This window comes from Martes martes (genome assembly GCF_963455335.1).
Source record: "Martes martes genome assembly, chromosome: 3".
Classification (NCBI taxonomy): domain Eukaryota; kingdom Metazoa; phylum Chordata; class Mammalia; order Carnivora; family Mustelidae; genus Martes; species Martes martes.
The window spans coordinates 63,098,064-63,121,117 of record NC_137890.1 but is presented as its reverse complement, the minus strand read 5'-3'; the positions used below and the strand labels follow the sequence as shown (position 1 = coordinate 63,121,117).

Here is a 23,054-nt window from a genome sequence, read left to right as displayed (position 1 = left end):
AGGTTCTAAACACTACTTACTGCCCCAAGGAGACCTTTCACATAGGTAAACAGAAATTCTATCACTTTGGGGCGCCTGGGTGGCTCAGAGGGTCTGCTCAGTGGGGAGCCTGCTTCCCTCTCTCTCTCTGCTTGTCTCTCTGCCTACCTGTTATCTCGCTCTGTGTCAAATAAATAAATAAAATCTTTTAAAAGAAAGAAGAAACTTTTTTAATAAAACTATTATTACGGAGCACCTGGGTGGCTCAGTGGATTAAGCCTCTGCCTTTGGATCAGGTCATGATCTCAGGGTCCTGGGATCGAGCCCTGCATCTGGCTCTCTGCTCAGTGGGGAGCCTGCTTCCCCCCACTCCCTCTGCCTGCCACTCTGCCTACTTGTGATCTCTCTGTCAAATAAATAAATAAAATCTTAAAAAAAAACAAATATTAATAACCTACATAATCTCATGCTACATTAGCACAAATCCTGTCCATCTATTATGAACTACTTGTTTAGGAACATCTAAAATACCACCACTTCACACAAACAACATACAGAAGCAGTGAAAAGAAGAACCACTGTTAAGCTGACATGATTTCTTAAAAGTTATATGGGAATGAATATTATTTGGAAGCAAGATCCAAAGGCAAGCAGTACCTACCTGGGAAGCCCAGGCTATCACTGCCTCTGAACCACACAACTCTCTTCATGCATATTGCAAAGCAAAACCGAAAGACTTTCTCTAACAAGGGAAATCCCAGTAGTTATACAGGCCAACTGATGATCTAGTAAGAAAGCTTGGCAATCCACAACTCCTACAATGCCAGGAGGGTGGTCTGGAGCAAGCCCCAAGGCCTCCCTTGGCCTCAGTTTCCTATCCATGCATTGGAGACACTGCCAAATGTTAAGGAAGACTGACTAGCACTTAGCGAAGTTTGGATAACAGCTTAATGGGAGAATTTTACCTCATCCTTGCCCCTCAAATGAGGACTCAGTAACCTTTCTGAAGCTTAAGCTCACCCTAAGAACAAAGTCTTTTCTGTCCAAATGGGTCAGTACTTGTTCTTTTTGTCAACCACAGAGCATCAACAAGCCAAGTCCATCTGTGAAAGGAACTACTTTCCTTCTTTTAAGCAGAATGTGGAGGGAGTGACAGAGTCCACAGCACAAAGGAGTAAAGTCCACCCATTCACCTACAAAGGAAAACACCGGGCAACTCCTTCTGGCCACGCTGTAAGCCATGTTGGGTCACTTGGTCATCTCTTCCCAACCATTCATTAATCATCACCACAAACTCTTTCCTCTGCTCAGAAGAGGAAAAAATCCACTAACCCAAAGGTTCTTTACATCAAAGTACTTTGTCATCCTCAAGAGTTAACCAGCTTGGGGCATCTGGGTGGCTCAGTCTTTAAGCGGCTGCCTTCAGCTCAGGTCATGATCCCAGGGTCCTGGGATCAAGCCCAGCATCAGGATCCCTGCTCTGCAGGGAGCCTGCTTCTCCCCCTCTCACTGTGTCTCTCTCTGCCAATAAAATAAATTAAATTAAAAAAATTAAAAATTAAATTAAAAAGTTAACCAGCTAGATGAGTCAACAAAAATTTGTCTTGGGATTGTCAGTTTCTGCATTAACAGTTTAGATTCTGTTAATTAACTTATTATTATCCATTAGTATTATTTTACCCTCATATTTCCAATTTTAAATTTAAGTTCTAGTTCTGTTTTTTGTGTTTTTTTTTAAAGATTTTAATTTATTTATTTGATAGAGAGATCACAAGTAGGCAGAGAGGCAGGCAGAGAGAACTCTTGTTCTCCAAGAGTCCAAAAATAATCATTCTCTCTGATGTAGCACAGTGAAGTGGTTAAGAGCCTGAGTTTTATAATAAAAAACCACTGACATCTTGCTTGGTTCCATTACTTACTATGTAACATTGGGCAATTAATTTTGTGCCTCAGTTTCCTCATCTAAAAAATGGGGATAGAGGGCACGTGGCTGGCTCAGTCAGAGAAGCATGAGACTCTTGATCTTGGGATCATGAGTACAAGCCCCATGTTGGGTGCAGAAATTGCTTAAACGAATAAATAAAAACTTAAAAAAATAGTAAAAACAAAAGGAAAAATAATTAAAAATAGGGATAGTAACAATATCTACCTGGTATGCTTATGCAATTGAATAATAAATATGCAGTCTAATCCCCATCCTCTTCTCCTTCCTTTAACAGTAAAACTAATCAACACTTGCCTGAATCCAATATTCTCTCTCAAAGAGGAATGGAAAACCATAAACTTAATTTTCATTCCAAAAACCTTACACGCTTCTAATGTGTTGGGTCTTAAAATGTGAAAAGGCAGTCAAAATATAAAGGAAAAATAAATTACCCATATTTATACAATCCAAATACTTCCCACCATTAACATCTGAGTATTACTTCCTTCAGATTTTTGACACAACTGGACATTGAAAGATATTTCATACAGTCAGATCAATTCATATACAATTTTATATTCTGCTTTTTCATGTTGCTAGGTATTTTCCCATGCCATCAGAAGCTCTTCCAAAATACAAAACAAGTCTTCCAGAATGTCCCTATCATACTCGGTGCTGTATTATTAGGAAAGATAACTAAGTATTTTGGCTTTCTTTGGTTCTGATCTGTGCTTTTTACCTGAAAATATTCCATACAAGGGACCCAGATGGCTCAGTCAGTGGAGGTCAGGGGGAGAGCCTGCTTCTCCCTCTGCCCTGCAATTCCCCCTGCTTATACATGCTCTCTCTGTCAAATAAACAATTTTTTAAAAATATATATATAAATAAATATAAGTAAATAAATAAATAAATAAATATAAATAAATGAATATAAATATCCCAGGGCACCTGGGTGGCTCAGTTGGTTGGGCATCTGCCTTAGGGCTCACATCTCGATCCAAGGGTCCTGGGATCAAGTCCCACATTGGGCTCCCTGCTCTGCAGGGAGACTGCTTCTCCCTCTGCCTCTGCCTATCTCTGTCTCTCATGAATAAATAATAAAATCTATTTAATAAATAAACAAGAATATTCCGTATAATCCAGAAACCCATAAACAGAAAAATGAAAGCCCCAAACTCCCAGCTACTCTGAATTTTAAGTCCAACTGTTTTGACTAATGCTGAAGTGTATAGTATAGCGTAATTATACAGCTCCTGCTCTAAACACTTCCATTTGCCCTATCAAGTTCTTCCCCATGGTATCGTTAACCCCATTTTACAGATCAAGAAACTAGTACAGCAGTGATGTGATTTATCTAAATATAAATTATCTGGTTACCAATCTGAAAACAGAATCCAGGACTCCTAATATTTACCACAATATTATAGATCTGGGTGAGGCTCTTGAGGTCATTTGATAAAACGCAAATGTTAGGAATTCTGATGGCTCTGCAATGGTCCCAACATCAGTTCGGGAACACCTTGGTAATCTAAGGACATCCTTCCAGAGGTGTAAGAAAACTGATCTGACTAAAGACCTCCAAGCATGTTTTGCAGGAGCTGGCACTGGCAGCCAATTAGACTCTCTAAAATCACAGGTGGCAAAATGGAGACAGAAGGAAATTAAAACACACATCCCCAACAATCTCTGATTAAGACCAGTATTCCTCTCCTACCTCAGCTCACCTCAAATGAAGCCAAGTAGGCAAAATTTCCACATCAACTAACAGAGGAACGTGGGAACTTCACTGCTTCTAACAGAAAGGGAAATATTAGGAGGGGTAGGGAGATGATGATGAAGACAGAGACAAAATGAACACCCAATCCAATGCAGCTGAAGAAATATTCATGGCACAGTATCTGTACATGGGTCATCCCAAGGCATGTAAGAGGTCACACATGCAGCGCTGGCTCAGGCACTTCCCAAGCAGTTTACAGGAGCTTGGAGCCCTTAGCACTGGAGATGCCAACTCCATAAAGCCTGCCTGGTTTGACACGGGTCAAATCTCTGTCATCAACAGACAAAAATGTCCATGCCAAGTATTAAAGCAAAACAGGGACAGCATTCTCGCTCATACTCATTAAAGCACAAAAACCATACAACCCTGCGATTTTTAACTCCTTTTACTAATGTATAGACTATGCTAACACAGAGACATATCAGAATGTGAAGTCAGCCAACACCACCCATCTCCAAATTAATAATTTCTGGATTAAACACAGATGGGACAGGAAGGTGCAAAGTCTGCTAAACCAGGTTATGGCTCCAGAGTTTAGGAGTCACCACTGAACGAAATGAAGATACACTTTTAACTCTATGAGGACACGTAGTAACAGTATGCACCTAAAGGGGCACCTGGCTGGCTCCATCAGAAGAGCATGTGACTCTTTTGGGGTTGTGAGTTCAAGCCCTACAATGGGGACAGAGGTTACTTTAGGATCTTTAAAAAAAAAAAAAAAAAAAATGTACCCAGAATTAACACTGATACGGCTGTATTTACTTATCTTGCACCTTGGTTGGTTCTCTCTTCCCAAAAGTCAAATATAGGTTAACTACACATCACATAATGGGATGGATTTGATAGTGCAGATTCAATGGAAATTGACATGTATACAACCAGACTATCTGATGCCGGAAAAGCTGTTTCCTTCCCTTCCCTGACTATTTACCAGTACAAACTGAATTTTAGTAAAACTATCTTTTAGGGCACCTGGGTGGCTCAGTTGGTTAAGCATCTGCCTTTAGCTCAGGTCACTCCTGGGATAGAGCCGCACGTCGGGCTCTCTGCTCATCAGGCTCTCTGCTCAGCAAGAGCCTGCTTCTCCCTCTCCCTGCTACTCCCTTCTCCCTGCTTGTACTTCCTCTCTATCAAATACATAAAAATATTTAAAAGGGGAGGCACCTGGGCGGCTCAGTCATTAAGTGTCTGCCTTTGGCTCAGGTCATGATCCTGGGGTCCTGGGATAGAGCCCCACATAAGGCTCCCTACCCCACAGGAAGCCCGCTTCTCCCTCTCCCAGTCCCCCTGCTTGTGTTCCCTGCCTCACTGTGTCTCTGTCAAATAAATAAATTAAAATCTTTAAAAAAAAAAAACCTCTTTAAAAAATATATGTATCTTTTGGGGCGCCTGGGTGGCTCAGCGGGTTAAGGCCTCTGCCTTCGGCTCAGGTCATGATCCCAGGGTCCTGGGATCGAGCCCCGCATCGGGCTCTCTGCTCAGCAGGGAGCCTGCTTCCTCCTCTCTCTCTGCCTGCCTCTCTGCCTACTTGTGATTTCTGTCTGTCAAATAAATAAATAAAATCTTAAAAAAATAAAAAAAAAATAAAAAAAATAAAAATAAAAAATATATGTATCTTTCAAAACAGGTAAACACATACTTACAGATTTTTTAGCTTAAAGACTACAATACATTGAGTTGTTTCCATTTAGCTTACCCCTCTCAGTTACTCTCCTCTTTATGGGCCTTGCTTAATGTGGAACTTGCTCTGATGAGGCACAGTACTACCATCCTCTGAACACAGGTTAGAAGCACAGGCCCCTACGCCCCTACAGTCTACTACAGTTCTTCTATGTCAAATGGTGACAGCATCCAAAAACTAGTCCCAGAAGCATGGCGTCCCCAGACAAGGGCACCAGCAACCCCTCTGTGTACTTCACTGGTCATTCCCCACCCACAACAGAAGACCGTCCCAGAAGCATGGCGTCCCCAGACAAGGGCACCAGCAACCCCTCTGTGTACTTCACTGGTCATTCCCCACCCACAACAGAAGACTAGGTTTGGGATTCTGTGTTTTGTCAACGCATAGAAATCTAAGTCTTCTGAAAGGCTTATTAAAGAGTTAGGACTGGTTAGCTGGGAAAACAGTAATTATAGGAACTGGCTTCCTGTTCCAGAAGGGAAAATAAATTAAGCTAATTCAAGGTGGCTCCCAAATCCAGAACCAGAAGCAAGCCAGGGGCAGGGGAGTGGGGAATTATAGGCAAAAACCTAGGCTTATAGCAGTGTGGGAAGTAACAGATTCTCAAAATCCGCAAAAGGCCGAAGAGAGGCTTCTGTTTCAGATGGGTAGTTCTAAAATTTGTTCGAAATGAAACTTCAGGGGCACCTGGCTGGCTCCATCAGCAGAGCATGCAACTCTTAATCTCAGGGTTGGGACTCTGAACCCCACGTTAGGTATAGAGATTACTTCAAAATAAAAAAATTAAAAATAATCTCCATGATTCTTCATACCTTCATTACACAAAGTTTAAGGAACTTGAAAGCCCAAGCCAAAATTCAAGAACTAGGAAATAAATGAGAATCCAAACACTTTAACCTAACTCCTATACAATTTGGCAGACATTGTGCTCGCTTCGGCAGCACATATACTAAAATTGGAACAATTTGGCAGACATTAAATATTCTACTTATAAATACTTTTGAATGGGATTAGATCTATTAGTAATTTAGTGACCATTTCCCATGGCAGTAGGGTTGTTTTAATGAAGTAAAAACGTACCAGTAACCAGCAATAACCCTGGAAGAAACGTTTCACCTGATTTACATTAATAGGTTGGAGAAATTTATTCAAATTAAATAAATTAGGGGGCTGAAAATAAGAAAGAACGCAAAGAGGAAATGAAAACGTAAGGAGGGGAGAAGTAGGAGATGATCAAAAAGACCCTTTTAATATAAGCCATTTAGATCTGTACCCTCAGAAGCTCAGAAGACTATGTGGCATTCTTCATTTAGTGAATAACTGAGACCAGATCAGATAGATGCCCTACATCCCACATTTTTAGCTAATCTACCCCAGGTATCAGCTTTAGATGGGCAATGAGAAAATTAATGAACAAAAAGTAAGCCTTTTAATGCGGGGGAGGGGGGAGTAGTCAGGGAGGGTGTCATAAACAGGGTGTCATGATTTTCTGTTTAAAGCACTTAAGGCAAAAGTGGAATTTTGTGACTTCTAAAAAGGGAATACTGCAAAAGTCTGGCTTCAGCATTTCTCTCTACCTCATCAAATTTTAGGAACTGAATTTTATGACAATTCGGAAGGGATAATTTTTGATGGAGGTTCTAACAGTGGTTCAGGAAAACAATCACACTTGTAAACTTAGTAACAGCAAAACACTCTCCTGCTCAGGGGAGAGAAGTGATATGTACCCTTTTGCAGCTTTCTTTGCTATTGATAGCATACTTAAGATATAAAAGCATCACAAAAAGACATTTTCTTTCTTTCTTTCTTTCTTTTAAGATTTTATTTATTTATTTGATAGAGATCACAAGTAGGCAGAGAGGCAGGCAGAGAGAGAGGAAAGGAAGCAGGCTCCCTGCTGAGCAGAGAGCCCGATGCGGGGGCTCCATCCCAGGACCCTGGGATCATGACCTGAGCCCAAGGCAGAGGCTTTAACCCACTGAGCCACCCAGGTGCCCCAAGACACTTTCTATCTACTATAAATACAAGAGTTCAAAGACCCTAAAATATCTAACTAGTCAAAAAATTAAACCCAGATTAAAAAAAAAAAAACAACTAAATATCATTATAATATTTTCCTAATATTCTGCACTAAATAATTTTGTAGGCTCAGACTCCTATAAAGAGCACGTTTGTTTCTGAACCACACCCAGCAGAAATAATTAAGACCCTCTTTGTGTGGTTCAATTTTTATTTTTTTCCTGTCTTCCTCCACCACTGGTTGAAAGAGCCAAAATGTGTATTCCCCACACTATCACAGGAAACAAAGCAAGGGAATTCCATCTAAACTGAAGGATGTTAAATTCCCAGGCACAGCCAAGCAGGATGTCAAAGGTCATACCCCATATGTGGCCAAAGAAAAATACTATTAATGTATTTATAGCTAGAACGAATAACTATAAATTCAAAAGCTATAACCTGATGAAAGATGGAAGAGGCATTAAATTCAGAAGTTTTTAAGCCTACACGCGTGTGCTGTCCTGGTGACATCCAAGTTCATCTGCAAAATAAATACAGTCTAACTAGTCATTAAGCTCTTATCAGTGCACCCCTGACGGACGAGCCCTGCGAAGGTCTGCAGGAAAGCCACTGCTCACTTGTTTCAAGCCAGAGTAACAAAGTAGCCTGAGGGAGCAGGCCGACCTCACCAGGAGAGATGCGCTTTGTGCAAAAGGCAAGGACAAGGGGACGCCTGGGTGGCTCAGTGGGTTAAGCCGCTGCCTTCGGCTCAGGTCATGATCCCAGGGTACCGGGATCGAGCCCCGCAGTGCGCTCTCTGCTCAGCAGGGAGCCTGCTTCCCTCTCTCTCTCTCTCTGCCTGCCTCTCTGCCTACTTGTGATCTGTCTGTCAAATAAATAAATAAAATCTTAAAAAAAAAAAAAGGCAAGTACAAGACTCCAAAGTTTGCTTAATAAAATTCAATGTCTTTTTTTATTTAGGTGAGTCCCTGAAACAGTCTCAGCTTAATAGGGCACGTAACTAAAGGAGGGCTCTCCATTTCAAATCCCAGATGTAATATTCACAGTTAAGGATCACAAAAAGAATTTTATCAGGAAAGAAACCCCTCTGATGCAGTACCTTAGAATCTGAGATGTTTAAAGTTCTCACTTTATGCCTCTGACATCTTTACTTCTTTCTCCCAGTCTTCTTTAAAAGTTATTTGAAACACAAATGGGGGTGGGAAGTGTGAAAGAGCTTAACTGGAGGCCCTGAGCTGTCAATCGAAGGAGAATGACCTCAGCTCTTGACTTCCGAGACTGCATGTGTTTTCCTTTTTTCTCTTCTTTCCTTTTATACAAACACAGGCGGAAGTCATGGTTAGTCTAAGAACCATAGCCATCAACAGCTTGTCTTTGATTAAAATGTCTCCATAATTTCATCGCAAAAAAAATTAAGTAGGGTCTTTCTACGAATGCATTCAGCAAATGATATAACCCAAGATCATTTACATTGTTCAACAGAATCACAAGGCACAACAGCCATTATTTTAGTTTTTTTTAATATAATTTTATATTTCCTAGAAATATAATTTATAAGCCATGCAATCCAATGGTAATGAATTCTGAAACTGACTTGCAAACATGCACCCTCCCTTAGTTTGCTGAGCAGAATGAACAAGTAATTGTGAGCTACATATGTATCGATATAATATTCTCTCCATTTTATCCTGTATCTCTCTCCCACATCCTCTACCTTTAGCTCAAAATAAAGCAAAAATAAAGCAATCACACTAAGGAATGCAATGACACAAACTTCAATATTCAATTAAATGGCTCGAAACCCAACTAACCTGGAAAGATAACTCCAGAATATTTACTTCTGAGTTAGACACCACAGGCTAAAAGGATCATACAGAAGGTCTGTCTCTGAAAAAGTGGAAACAGACAGTGTGGGGACTAGCCCCCAAATACACAGGACCCATCTAAGCACCAAAGTGTAAGCAGGGAAATTAAGAAAGCTGTGGCAACCATGATTCTAAATTTCTATTTTGGTAATTCTAAATCTGCTTTCTTGTGTTCTGGGGGTTTTGTGGGGGGTTTGTTTGTTTGTTTTTAGAACGTCCTCTATATAACTATTCAAAGATATCAAATGGCATTTCAAGAAATACAAAGCACCTTAAAGAAATATCCAGGAATACTAGGATATAGTATTACAGTGCTACTACAAAGCACTGTGATCACAGTTGGGGAAGTACCAATTACAGAACCAAAAAAGATGATGTAAATCACATCTAAACACACCTAATTACAGGAATTTTTGACCCTAACACCTTTCCTTAGTATTTATTTTTTAACTTTCCCCAATACTTCAGAAGAGAAAATAGCAATAAAAACCATTTGGTGATCTCTTCTAAAATGTAAAGCCATCAAATACTGTGTTTGAAATCAGTGTTATATACATACCATCCCCCCCCTCCCCGCCAAATATACAAATTTGCCTGTTAATACAAATATATATAATAGACATAAATCTAGGCGCTATATAATCAATTCTATTTTATGAATTCTAAGAGATTTAAGAAACCATTTAAGACATACCAGTAACAGAGGTGTAGGAATCTTTCACATTCAGTATATGCAAATGTTATAATGGGACACTAAAAAGAAAGGAGAAACCAATTCAGCCCCACAGATTACATAAAAGTCAGCAGGATGGTCCACAGGAAGCTTTCACATTCACTGCATGTAAATTTCAAGATGGCATGCATATCTACCCATCCAGAGAGAAAAGGTTTACATTCAAATTTAGAGAGATGCAACCAGCTTGGTACCCAGTACACAACAACCTTAGGTGATATTTACAAGTTTGGCAAGTTCCCCTCCCCCCACTTCAGAGCTGGCCCCTCAGACTGAGAGACAGAGAGGTCCCAGATGCAGACAGGCGATGTAACGCTTGCCTTAAGGTAGGTGGGTTTCTCCTACATTCAAATCACAGTATGGTGGGCTGAACCTGACATTGAAACTTCACTGGTGTGACAAATTGATGATTCTGCAAATTACAAGTCACAAATTCCAGAAACTACATCATCTCTGAAACAAAATTAGAGTGACTGATTTATCCTGATACAACCCTACATTTAAGGTTATATGAGAACAACAGGAAAAAAAATTCCTTTCATGTCAAAATAGTACAATAAAATCCACATTTTGACTTATCACTACCTCAAGAATCTGCCAAAATAAGAGCCTCTAGCTAAACCACATGCAAACCATTTTCTTTGACCTTGCTTCCAAGCAACCAAACTGTCTAAGGTATTTGATATTTACTTGTATAGACCATTCCCAAATACATATGTGGTTATTTTGTTTTCAAGCTTTGAAGGACACAATATTTACAACCCTAGGAATTATGCAATTCATTATAATTTCTCTATCCAAACTGGATTTGAAATCGGGTGAGCCCTCTTCATTCACCCTCCCAGCCAACGAAAAGATAAAGACCCTCCCATTCTGTATGCAGGGATTTCTCACCTAGACAACATGATGTGTCCTTTCTCACGACACCTTCATGGCAGGCTTTCTGCAGCATGAAAATGGTAGAGAAAAGCACTAATTTTTTAGATTAAAAAAGGAAAACTGGAGGTGCCTGGGTGGCTCAGTCAATAGAGGATGCGACTCTTGAACTAGGGTTTGTGAGCCCAAACCCCATCCATGGTGGGCACAGAGACCACAAAAAAAAAAAAAAAAAAGCAAAACTGTTGTGGGGAGGAGGGTGGTGCACAGGGAGGAACAGAGGAAGCAAAGCTAAAAGGTTAAGTGCCTCCCGGCCTCAGATAACCATTTGGGAGATACTGAAATGAAAAGATCTTTATCTGCCCACAGAATCCAAGCTGGTTCTCCTCTTCCTCCTTCCTTCATTAGGCCTCTCTCTTAGCTAGAGTCCAAGTAAGACTGAGAGGGTTAATCCTGCTCTTCGCTCTATGAGACTTTTCTCCTGCAGTTATAAAATGCAACCACTGAGGTCCCCTCCCCTTCCTGAAGTCAGGTTCCTTTAGCTACTTTCAGACTGTTAACTCAGCATACCAGTAATTGGAGGCCTCTCACCAGCAGTCACACACAGTTCTGTAACAACTTCAGGATCCCCATTATCAGGAGAAAAACATTTTTTCTCAACTCTGATGTTTATCAGATCCCTGGTACAATAAAAGAAGAGATTCAGGAAACCATGACCCATTTTCCAGATTCATGAGGAATGGCAATTGAGAAAAATCTGTTTATCCAAGAAATGTGTTTAATCCAACAAAAGAAAACAGGCCACCCCTTCTTCCCACCCTCTTTCGAGTAACAGCTCTCCTTTAATCAGAGGAGATGAGCAGCATCTCCACAGCCACTAAGGTCACAGGATTTAGCATCAGGATCAGTTCCTAACTTAAGCCACACAAAGTGACACACTGTAATTAAAACCAGTATCATCTAGGGGGAGAAGGTAGTCAAGGCTGGAAAAGATTCTGTTTTCAGGTCTCAAAAATCCACACAGAGATGTGGGAACCAGCCACACTCACAAAGGTGGCAGCCTGGGGACTCCCACATATGCAGCCAACAGGAGAGTGTACAAGGAGCATGGGTTGTAGGAGATAAGAGCACACATCCCAGGTCACAGGCACTACAGTGCACACCAATGAACCACAGGCTTTAGAAGTGGCTGGAATTCTCTTCTGGAGAGATGTGCCATCCACCATCCCTAAGAATTCAAGAACTCCTGTGACTTAGTGTCAGTAGGGACAAGCTACCTTGGAAAAAAATGACCTGCCCTCCCACAGATCTACAAATTGACTCTGCCTCTCCTCCTAGGAGCTAAGACCCCACACCGCTGTCCTTCAAGATCACAACTAAGACAAGACACAAGTTAAAGGATGAAGATGTTTTACATCTCTCTCTACTTACAGAATGAAAAGAACAAAGATGAGCAACAATTCTGAACCTCACTTGATCTCACAAGTGTATCCTGGTGTACTATGAAAGCTATTTTGTCCACATGGAATGTAACTTACACATTTAATAAAACCTCATAGTAGTGAGCTCCTTATTTGTTTTTGATTCCCTGTCCCTCTCTCCCCAAAGCAAGGTACCTTTTAAATGATATGCTGTCTGCTACTATAGGTATGTATATAATACTAAAATAGCTTTCTACATTTCCCCAACACTTGTTATTTCTAACATGGCTAATAAGTTCTAATAGGTGAGAATTTGTGCCTTTTGCTATACCCAAATACATTTTATATTGCATAGATCTTTAAGTTCTCCATGAGCTAGCCAAGCTCACTCACACAAGGATTCGGGATGCACTCAGTTCCATGTCTGTCTGCCTGATATCACTTTTAGGTTTAGCACATCAAAATTTAACTCCCTTTGGATCCACTGAAGTATCTCATTATAACCTTCATTCCTACTCTAAGGTCAGTGGGTAAGGACATATTTTTTTTTTTTAAAGATTTTATTTATTTATTTGACAGACAGAGATCACAAGTAGGCAGAGAGGCAGGCAGAGAGAGAGGAGGAAGCAGGCTCCCTGCCGAGCAGAGAGCCAGATGCGGGGCTCGATCCCAGGACCCTGGGATCACTACCTGAGCCAAAAGCAAAGCTTTAATCCACTGAGCCACCCAGGCGCCCCGGGTAAAAACATATTAAAATGAGAAAGCTATCAAGAATTTCTAATATTTCACTAATGCAATACTAGAACTGATGTAAATTTTAAAGCATCTTTTTAAGCCAATATAACTTTGCCTCACAATTGCCCTAAGTATATTTTGAGATTGCTAACTCCAGCTTTAGGATTTCTCATTTAAAAAAAAAAAAAAAAAAAAAGTATTAACAATGAGCATTCTGGGGCACCTGGGTGGCTCAGTCTGTTGGGCATCTGCCTTCAGCTCAGATGATTATCTCTGGGTCCTGGGATCAGGGTGGGGTGAGGCCTGAGGCCTGTGTTGTGCTTCCTGCTCAGCACAAGGTGGGGGGTGGGGGGGTGTATGCTTCTCTCTCTCTCTACCCCTTCCCCCCTCCTCGTTCTTGCTCTCTCTGAAATGGATGAGTAAAATCTTTAAAAAAGGGGTGTGTGGGGGGGTGCGGTGTGCCTAAGTGGCTCAATCAGCTGGGCATCTGCCTTTGGCTCCGGTCATGATCCCAGGACCTGGGAATCTGCTTCTCCCTCTGCCTTTGCCACTGCTCGCGTTCTCTCTCTCTCACTCTCTCTAATAAGTAAATAAAATATTTTTAAAAAGATAAAACCAACAACAATGAGCTTTCCTTGTTTAAATCACTCTCCCAGGACACAAAAGTATGAAGGTTAAGTTTTTGTTTTTGTTTTAAATAAACTGCTCAAATTCACCACCATGAGATCAAGAATTACATGCTCCAACCATACTGAGCCAGCCAGGCAGCCCCTAAATATTAGTTTTAAAGAGCAGACCAAACAAAAAGCTAAATATTATGTAAATGTCTATATTCATATACTTTTCTTAATTTTTTAGGGGGGGCACAGGGAAGGGGTACAGAAGAAGAGAATCCCAAACAGACTCTGCCCTAAGCACAGAGCCAGACACGATCCTGAGAGCCTAAGATCTCTCCTCAGATTATGAACCCAGCTGAAACCAAGAGTCCGTTTCAAGAGTCAGACACTTGGGGCACCTGGGTGGCTCAGTTGTTAAGCATCTGTCTTTGTCTCAGGTCGTGATCCAGGATCCTGGGATCGAGCCTGGCGCTGAGCTCCCTGCTCCACCACCAATCTGCTTCTCCCTTGCCCTCACCCCCTGCTTGTGTTCCCTCTCTCGCAGTCTCTCTCTGTGAAATAAAGAAATAAAATCTTTTAAAAAAAAAACAAAAAACAAAAACAAGAGTCAGACACTTAACTAACTGTACCACCCAGGAGCCCCATGCCTCCTATTCATATTAAATTAATTATATAATGTGTTCCATTACCAAATTCTATGTATGACTTTTAAACCAAATGTAGTACCTTGGCTTTATTTGCAATCCATGGGTTTCTATATTTATATGAGCATCTCTAAGAAATTTGATTTTTTAAAAGTTTTTATTTATTTATTTGACAGAAATAGACACAACAAGAGAAGGAACACAAAACGGGGGGAGCGGGAGAGGGAGAAGCAGGCTTCCTTCTAAGTAGGGAGCCAGATGCAGGGCTTGATCCCAGGACTCTGGAATCATGACCCGAGCTGAAGCAGACACTTAACGACTGAGCCGCCCAGGTGCCCCCAAAGAAATTGAATTTTAAGAACTAAAACTGTGACCACATTTTCATAATTTCTTATTTTATTAAAAAATATAATTTCATAGAAAAATTTAATCTATAACTTTTTTTAAGAGGATTTTTTTTTAAGATTTTATTTATTTGATAGAAGACATGGTGAGAGAGGGAACACAAGCAGGGAGAGTAGGAGAGGGAGAAGCAGGCTTCCTGCTCAGCAGGGAGCCCAATGCAGGGCTCCGATGTGGGGCTCGATCCCAGGACCCTGGGATCACAACCTGAGGCAAAGGCAGACACTTAATGACTGAGCCATCCAGGCACCCCTGTAACATTACTTTCATACTATATACCAAGTCCAATTTCAATCTGACAATAGTCTACCTATACTTTTTCAAACTTCCTAGGTTTTACGTATCACTCAGAAAAACTGATGCTCCTATTTGCATGCTTTTATGAATGCCAAACCATCATTTAGAAAATCAATTTAAAAAATAATCTGATGGGAGGCACCCAGGTGGCTCCGTCAGCTAAGTATCTGCCTTCAGCTCAGGTCATGGTCCCAGAGACCTGGGACTAAGCCCCACATAGGGCTCCCCACTCACTGGCAAGCCTGCTTCTCCCTCTTCTTGTGCTCTAATAAATAAATAGAATCTTTAAAAGCATAATAATATGATGGATAGAAAAATGGATGTGCCAAAAACAGATACACAGTGAAGCAAGTACAATAAAATGTTAGTAGTAGAAACTAGATGGCAGGTATACAGGTGTTCAATGTAGAATTCTTTCAACTTTGCTTAACATCTGAAAATTTTATAATGAAATCTTGGGAGACTAACATCCCATTTTCAAGGTCCATCTCAATAGCTAACACAGAACTCAATTTTTCTTGCAGGCACATAACCCTTTCTACAGTGTATTATACAGTTTTTTACTTGTCATACCTCATCTCCCTACAGGATCCATGTTTGAATCATTTTTCCATCATTCAGATACATCTAATACAACATCCTGTAAACTTTCGTTACACCAATAATCCAATAATCATTCAACAAATGGAGAAAAAATAAGATACTGTAACCATCTCCAGAAAATAAAACCATCACAGATCTTTATTGTTATACTAATATAAACATTATCATATTGTGAACACACAGAAAGCTAAAATATAAAAGATCCATAATTCAAGAAAAACTCTTCCCAACCATATATTTACAATATAACTGCAGGCATTAAAGTTAAGTTATAATACAAAGCAGCATGAAATTAAGAGATCATCAGGCATTCACTAAGAGAAGGCAAAAATGCCTTCAGGCAGGAACCAAGACTGGAAGTTGGCAAACAGATGTGTGAGCTTTGCATACTAAGCAAAATTTTCAAAACCTCCAGTAAAGGCACAAGATGATCCAAGTCCTGGGGACAGGATGGTTTGGAACTTAAAGAAGAGACCTAACCTAGAACAGGTAGGGGTCAGGAAGTCAATGTCTCAGCAGACTGAGAAAGAAGAGCTGAGAAACTCCAGGCACTGAACAGAAAGAAAAAGAGTGTGCTGAAGAGGACATCCAAGTCTGAAAACTAGGTAAATGGTTAACTAACTAGACCACTAACCAAATCAGGAAACTCAAGATGGGAACCTCATCTCAGAGTAAGAGGAAATACAGCATGCTTGGGTTTAAATGTGTTCAATTTGAGGTGAAAGTGGGACACTTATGGCCTTTAAGTAACTGGAGACCAGGACAATAGAGGGGTTAAATCATCTAGGGAAAAAAAAGAGAGAGAGAGAAAAAGTCCGCAACTTGTCCTGAGGCATCTTTAGGTTTGAGCATAGAAGAAAAAAATGATAAATAAGTGAACCAACTGAAAGAGAAGCCAGACTGTCCATACAGCTGAGTGCCCAGTCAGAATGGACTGGGTGGTCAACGGAAAACTGCAAAAGGGGAAGACTTGGACGCGCCCGTCAGCCTTAGTGACATCTGACCATAAAGATGGCAAGCTTGAGCAATCATCAGAAACCAAAAACTGGGGGCTACAGAAGCTCATCACACAGCTCCACCTCACTTTTTTTATGTAATAAATACAGCCTGAAATAGAGGACACTTGTTGAATTTCTGTCCTTATTTAAAGTAATGCATTAAGGTGAAAATTCACTACATAATAAACTGGAAAGGGACTGCAAATTTAGCTTTCTAATCTTATTTGGCATAATATCAAAACTAGTTGGCTCTTTTTAATAGCTTATGTCAAAGCTATACGAGGATGAATAAAAAAGAAAAAGAGGGGGGGAGGGAAAGCATCCCCCAAAAAAGCCTCCCAAGTGGCAAGAATAATTCAAACCAAGTCTCAGTAACTGCAGTGCTTACCCCACAAATTTATAAACCATACATAGACTGAGTGGAATAAAGTGGGATGCCATGAGGAGGGTGGTTTTTTAAAAACCTGAACCATGTGAAATCACTAATATATAAAAATCCATTTTCACATTTCATATGTTCCTTAGAAGACCACAGATAACAAGCAGTAATTCTCTGCAAAGAATTTCTGCACCACTGACATGAGTTCTGTTAGCCCTTACCAGGAATTTAGCCAAAAGGGTGAATTCTTCCAAACTTTAGTGCATTTATATACAGCATATTCATTGGAACACAAGCCCTCACCCCTTAGACATCAAAATATAAACTTTGAAGTTCATCCAATCCTCTGTTTGACAACTGAGAAGGAACCCATACTAACTTCAGAATCTTGTACACACCAAGAAAAGGTAGTTATCTGACCCAAAGGAGGTCCTGGAGGCTGGGCCAAGGGCAAGTCTCTACAAGTTGTTATTATGAAGGCCAAGGCAAATGTTGAAGGAGCAAGGCTAGATCCACTCTACTCAATGTTCCAATGCTCTGTACAACTAAACACTCCTTTGCTCTCTCCAATCACCACTGGGTTTATAGTGCTTCTCCAAAAGGATTCCAGGAAGCCCCAAAGTTATGGCACATGCAAGGGGGAGGAAAAAAAAACAGCCGATTAAATTCCCATGATGCCAGGGTACTGGGTAGTTTCCAAGGGCAGAGTGTTCTAGAAAAATGCAAATAATTCAGGCTCTCCAAAGAAATTCCAGGCAAATACAGACAGCTGCTGCTTAGAAAATCATACAGAACAGTAGTTTAGGGAGCTCGGATGGAAATGCACAAAAACAGGCAAAACACTTTGAACCTATCAGGGATTCTAACTCACCACTGAGTATTCTATTCCCACCTCCCGTTTCATATGTCTCCTTAAAAGATTCTCCGTGCAGTATGTGATATCTAGCCATATTTGTGCCCATTGCCAACGTAATAGCTTCTAAATAATTGTGGGGCAGGGGGGAGAGGGTCTCAAAGGACTTTAACCTTTTTTTAAAATTTACATGAGAATTTAAAATGTCTTCTTTCCAGTATCCAAATATTTGCCACTCTGAGAAAATAAAACCTGGGGGGAAAAAAACCAACAAACAAAAACAGAAGTTGCCACTCTGGCCACATCTCTCCCAAGGACCAGCCACAAAAACATAGGTAAAATAAAAATAAAAATAAAATTCTGATAATCACCAATGAAGGGATTCATACTTGACACCGACATAGATTTTGGAATTTCTGAAGAAAAAGTACCAGCCATAAGAACTGTCCCTAATTAGTCCCACACACCTTTTTCAGTCTTCAGCAAATATGCTTATCAATTTTGCGGCATTAATTCCCCTACTCATTTTTAATTCTCTTACCTCATGCTCCCTTCCCCAAATACATACATGGAAATTTTGTAAAACAAGGTTTTCTTAAAGGTAATTTCAGTAACAAACTGGAATTAGCCTCACCAAGAGGCCATTCTTTAAGTCAAATGTGAGTATGCAGCAAGAAAACATCTGTCATCCCTGTGCCAAGGACTCTGTAGGATTTAAATCACTCACCTCCAAAATGTGAATTTTAAAATAAAAAAAATGTTTAAAGTACTGTCAGTTCATAGGCCAAATTAAAAAAAGTCATTCCAAACCAAATATCTGAGATATATAAAACAATTTAAAATTTTCTTTAAGTATCAAGTCTTATTGTTGAAGCATTCTTTTAACCCAGGTGTTCCAAATAATGTCAAAACAAAAAACAAGAGTCAACCTAAAACTGCCATTAAAAGGGGGGAGGGGAAGTGGAACCAGAGCTCACAATACTACTTCCCAAGCTCTAGAAAGCTTTCTATGGGTGGGAGGGCGGGGGAGGGGGACAGGTCATGGAAATGAAGTTTCACTATTTATAAATACTGTACATGGTTTAAAAGATCCCGGGTTTTCCAAAAGTCTTAGCTTCCACTTTAAGTGTAACCTTATGACAGTTATGGCCAATAACAAAGCAAGTGTAAAACAGATGTAACATACCATCCCTACAAACACAAAATGCACATCCCACAAATAAAACTAGTGTCTAAGGAACTAGCAGTTGATGAACTCTTTATCAGCTTTTCAACTATTGTCCTATGCAAATAACTTTCAAAATCTCTGGCAGGCCCCAGGAAGTTAAAGCACAAGAAACTGTATTTAATTAAAGATTCAGTCTAATTCCCAGTAGTAAATCACAGGAAATATTTAGTTCCAAACCAGCCTCTCCTCAGTTCTAAAAGTTAGGTTTGGGTTGATTTGCATTTTAGAATTCGATTTCTTTTTTAAGCTAAAAATCATAGTAAAATGTGTCCCTTTTATGAATCTTTAAAAACAGATGAGTCTCTCAAATCTGAGAAACTCGGTTTTAACAAGTAACTCATTTTTATGAAAACTCTAACCAGAAGACTAGTTATGAGTTAGAATACTTAAGGTTGTTTCTTTTCTTCTTAAAATATCCTTTTACTCAAAGTGAAAATGCACTTGCTGTAATCTGACTTGCACCAACGGACTCTCATTACACCTGAAACATTTACTCACTTGAGAACAGCAGCCTGCTCCCTCCCAAAGCCCCACTTGGTTTCCACTGGGAGCTGTCACTGGGCCTCCAATTCTGAACAGATAGTAACAATTCTTACCATCACTTAATGGATCTTCTAGCTACAATAAGTATATTTTTAAAGAAAAAATTATAATTCCATTTAGGTAAAAAAAAAATTATAACAAGAAAGAACCTAATAAAAAAAGTTTGGGGGTTTAATTTGCCATTAATATCTTTTTTTTTTAAAGCACTTAATCTTAAAAGTCTAGGTTATACTCCTAGTTTAAGAAGAATACTCTGATTTAAGGCCTTATGAGAGGCAAAACTAAATATAATCCCCAAACACTGCCCTTCTCCATCTTTGAAGAAAAGCACTCCAGCAAACTGAAGTAGATTGTATCCATTTCCAAGGACATAAAAGATGGTGTAAGTACACACGGTACTTTCAATGTCCAAAAAAAAGAAAAAAAAATTTTAATGGCAAATACTTTATAATAAATAGCTCAAGCAGGGTTGACAGATGAGCAAGTCAAGCACTTAAACTCAAATGTTAAGAAAACTGGATCTGGATTTTGTGACTTAAAAGAATACATACCAAGCTTTTTGAAACAGTAAAACTGCACGTAATGCCTAGGAATGAGATTGTAAATGGTATTTTTACTCTAAAACACGCGTTGGAAAAAATAAAATCCTGGCTCCTTCTCCAGGAACTTCAATAAGATATGAGTAACTTAACCTTTTTTGACACACATTAACCACAAACATGACAGCATATGTAAAACCACCGTGGTGTAACCAACGGCGCAGCAAAGATCAATCTTTATTATGCTATACAGTCAGGATAAGGGATGAGGAAGAAGTTCTCAACTTAACTTTCGTATGGATCCCTCCACCTGTGACAGTGAGAAACCGTCAGCTTCAGAAGGCCACACGGCGAACGGACCCCCGGTAAGCCTGCCCACAGCCTGTCCTGAGAGCCCCCGGGTCTTTTCGACCCGCCAAGTAGGGAAGTACCTGTCCCGGCCCTGAGTCCCTCTGAGTCTCCTCTCTCTGAAAACCAAAAAAGGACCAGAGGCGCCTCATCTACAGTCCTCTATTGAAGCAGGACGTCCCCACACGTTCCTTTCATGCGCACCTCCACTCCCACTCCCCCGAAACACTTGTCACAAAGACCCCTGCCTCGTCTGTACTTCCACGCTCGGTAACAATGAGGTGGCAAAGCGAGAAAGAAGGAACACACATCTCCAACTCTAGTCACCCAGAGCAGCTTCTCCATGCCTAATTAAAGGCCTCGGACCATGGGCGAGGCCAAGTTTGGGGGCATTTCCCTGCGCAGAGAAGCGCTGGCCTCGCAGCCCCGCGGCCGGGCCGGGAGCTGCGCACCGCCCCGGCGCGCTGGCCCTTTAAAGGCGCTCTCTTCCTACGCCTGCGGCCCCTCCCTCGCCGTCGCAGCTCCTGCTCCCGCCCCCGCCTCCGCCGAGGGTCACACTTGAACTTTAGCTCGCCCCGCGCGGCCCAGCGCCCGCGCTCCGCAAGCGGTGGCCGCCTCTTCGCACGTGTCGGTCGCACTACCTCCGGCTCGGCTCGCCCGGCCCCCTGCACTCGAGGCCACTTCGGATAAAATCAAAACAAAGCAAAATGCACACCGGCCTCCAAAAACTGCGCTGCCTGCCCTCAGGGTCCGGCTGGCGACCTGTCTGTCCCCTCCACCTACAGCTCGGTGCTCGGTCGGCGGGGCCCAGAAGAGCCCCGCCGCGCCCTCCTCCGCCCAGCGCGGCGGAAACTGCTCTGCTGCGCAGTCCAAAGCTGGTGGGACGCGCGCACCGCAGGAGACCGAAAGGAGCCGCCCTCACCCCCAAGGTCCTGGAGGAAAAGGAGCAGTGGCACGAGTCCCCTCCAGTCGTGGGGGAGCAGACCCCAGTAAACCCCTTCCTCCCCTCACTGGCGAACTTTTCTGCCTTCTCTGATGTCCACTTCTTGCCGTACTTTTTTCACCAATTCCCAAGTGAGCCCCCTTCCCCGTCCCGCTCGAACTCTCACTTGAGCGCGCTCACACACACTTATTCCTGTCCCCCGATAGGTCCCGGGCAAGCCCACCACTCACGTCTGCCGCTTCTCGCGCTCTCTCTGCACGCGCCCCCCGCATGCCCTGCACTTTCAGGGCAAGCAAACTTCCACAGTCGCCCCCTCATGTGCCCCACCACGACCTCGGGTGGAGGCAGGGGTCCCCGCGCCCCCCTCCCTGTCCAGCCTTGCGCCCCGAGGCCACTCACCTTCCAGCCCGCCGAGCTGTTGCTGTCACCCTTATCCTTGAAGTAGGGCACGCTCTTGACCATCCACTCGTAGATCTGCGACAGCGTGAGCCGCTTCTCCGCTGAGCTCTCGATGGCCTTGGTGATGAGGTCGGCGTAGGACAGGTTGCCCCACGCGTTGCGGCGGGACGAGCTGCTCTTTCGCGGCTGCCCGGCGAGCGGCCCGGCGGCGGCTGGGGGCACCGGCGGGTGCTGAGACAGCGGCCCGGGCGGCGGAGGCTGCGGCGGGGCCGGGTGCAGGCAGCCCGCCTCCGGGCTCTGGAAGTCCCCGCACAGACCCCCGGTGGCGGCAGCTGCGGCCGCCGCCGCCGCCACCGCTGCGGCCGCCGCCGCGGCCGCCGCCACGGAACCGGGCGCCTGCGGGAAGTCCCCGGGCTCCTCCAGCAGGCTCAGGTTGCTCATGAAGTCGGCGTTGACAGCGGCCGCAGAGGCCGAGGGCAGGCCCGCGGCGGCGTCGGGGTTCGCGGCCGCGCCGCCCGACGGCGCCGGGCTGGAGGTGGCCGAGTTGGACTGGCTAAACTCCGGCCTGGGCAGCGGCCAGGTGCACGAGCGCGGCCGCGGCAGCGGCTCGAAGTCCGGGTCGATCTCCACCACCTGGGGCGCTTCGGCCATGGTGACCCCCACCCCTCCCCCAGCCGCGGGAGAGCCAAGGGGTCTAGCGCACCACCCGGGGCCGAGGGGGGGGTGCGAAGAGCCGGTCCGAGATTTGGGGGGCGAGGTCCGTGCCTCGAGCCGACGAAAACCGGGAGGAAGGCGCGGCGGAGTGGAAGCGCGAGCCCAGAACTTAACTTCGCGGGTCCATCAACATCTAGGCTCTTCCAAGTCCGCTGCACGGGCAAGACTGCAGGCCAGAGTCACCGGGCCGGACAGCGGTCGGCGTCGTACTCCTGCTGACAGGGCCCGCAGACAGAAGGACGGACGGACGCAGCGGGCCGCTCGCTCTCCCCGCGGCGCGACCGCGGCGCTGCTGCCTGTTGAATGTGGCGGCGGCGGCGGCGGCGGCTGCAGCGACTACGCTGCCGCCCGACTTACGGGATCTGCCGCCGCCCCCCGCCCGCGGCGGCGCGCGCGCCGGCCCGCCCCTGACGGACAGCGCGCGCGACCAATGAGCGCGCGGCGCCGCCGCCCAGGCAGCCAGTGGTCGCCCGCCTGGGCGGGGGCCGGTTTTCCACCGGGAGGCGGCAGTGGTTTGGTGGGGGGTAGTGGGGTGTT

General features: G+C 43.2%; 1 protein-coding gene across 1 annotated transcript in view; it reads right to left on the bottom strand.

Moving 5' to 3' along the window:
* Positions 1 to 22,824, bottom strand: part of FOXO1 (forkhead box O1) — a 99,212-nt gene extending 76,388 nt beyond the window's left edge. The window contains exon 1 of the mRNA XM_080797978.1: positions 21,804 to 22,824. Within this exon, the coding sequence (XP_080654104.1) occupies positions 21,804 to 22,454 (651 nt within the window). The 5' untranslated portion in view covers positions 22,455 to 22,824. The remainder of the gene's footprint in view (positions 1 to 21,803) is intronic.
* Between the last annotated feature and the right edge of the window lie 230 nt (positions 22,825 to 23,054).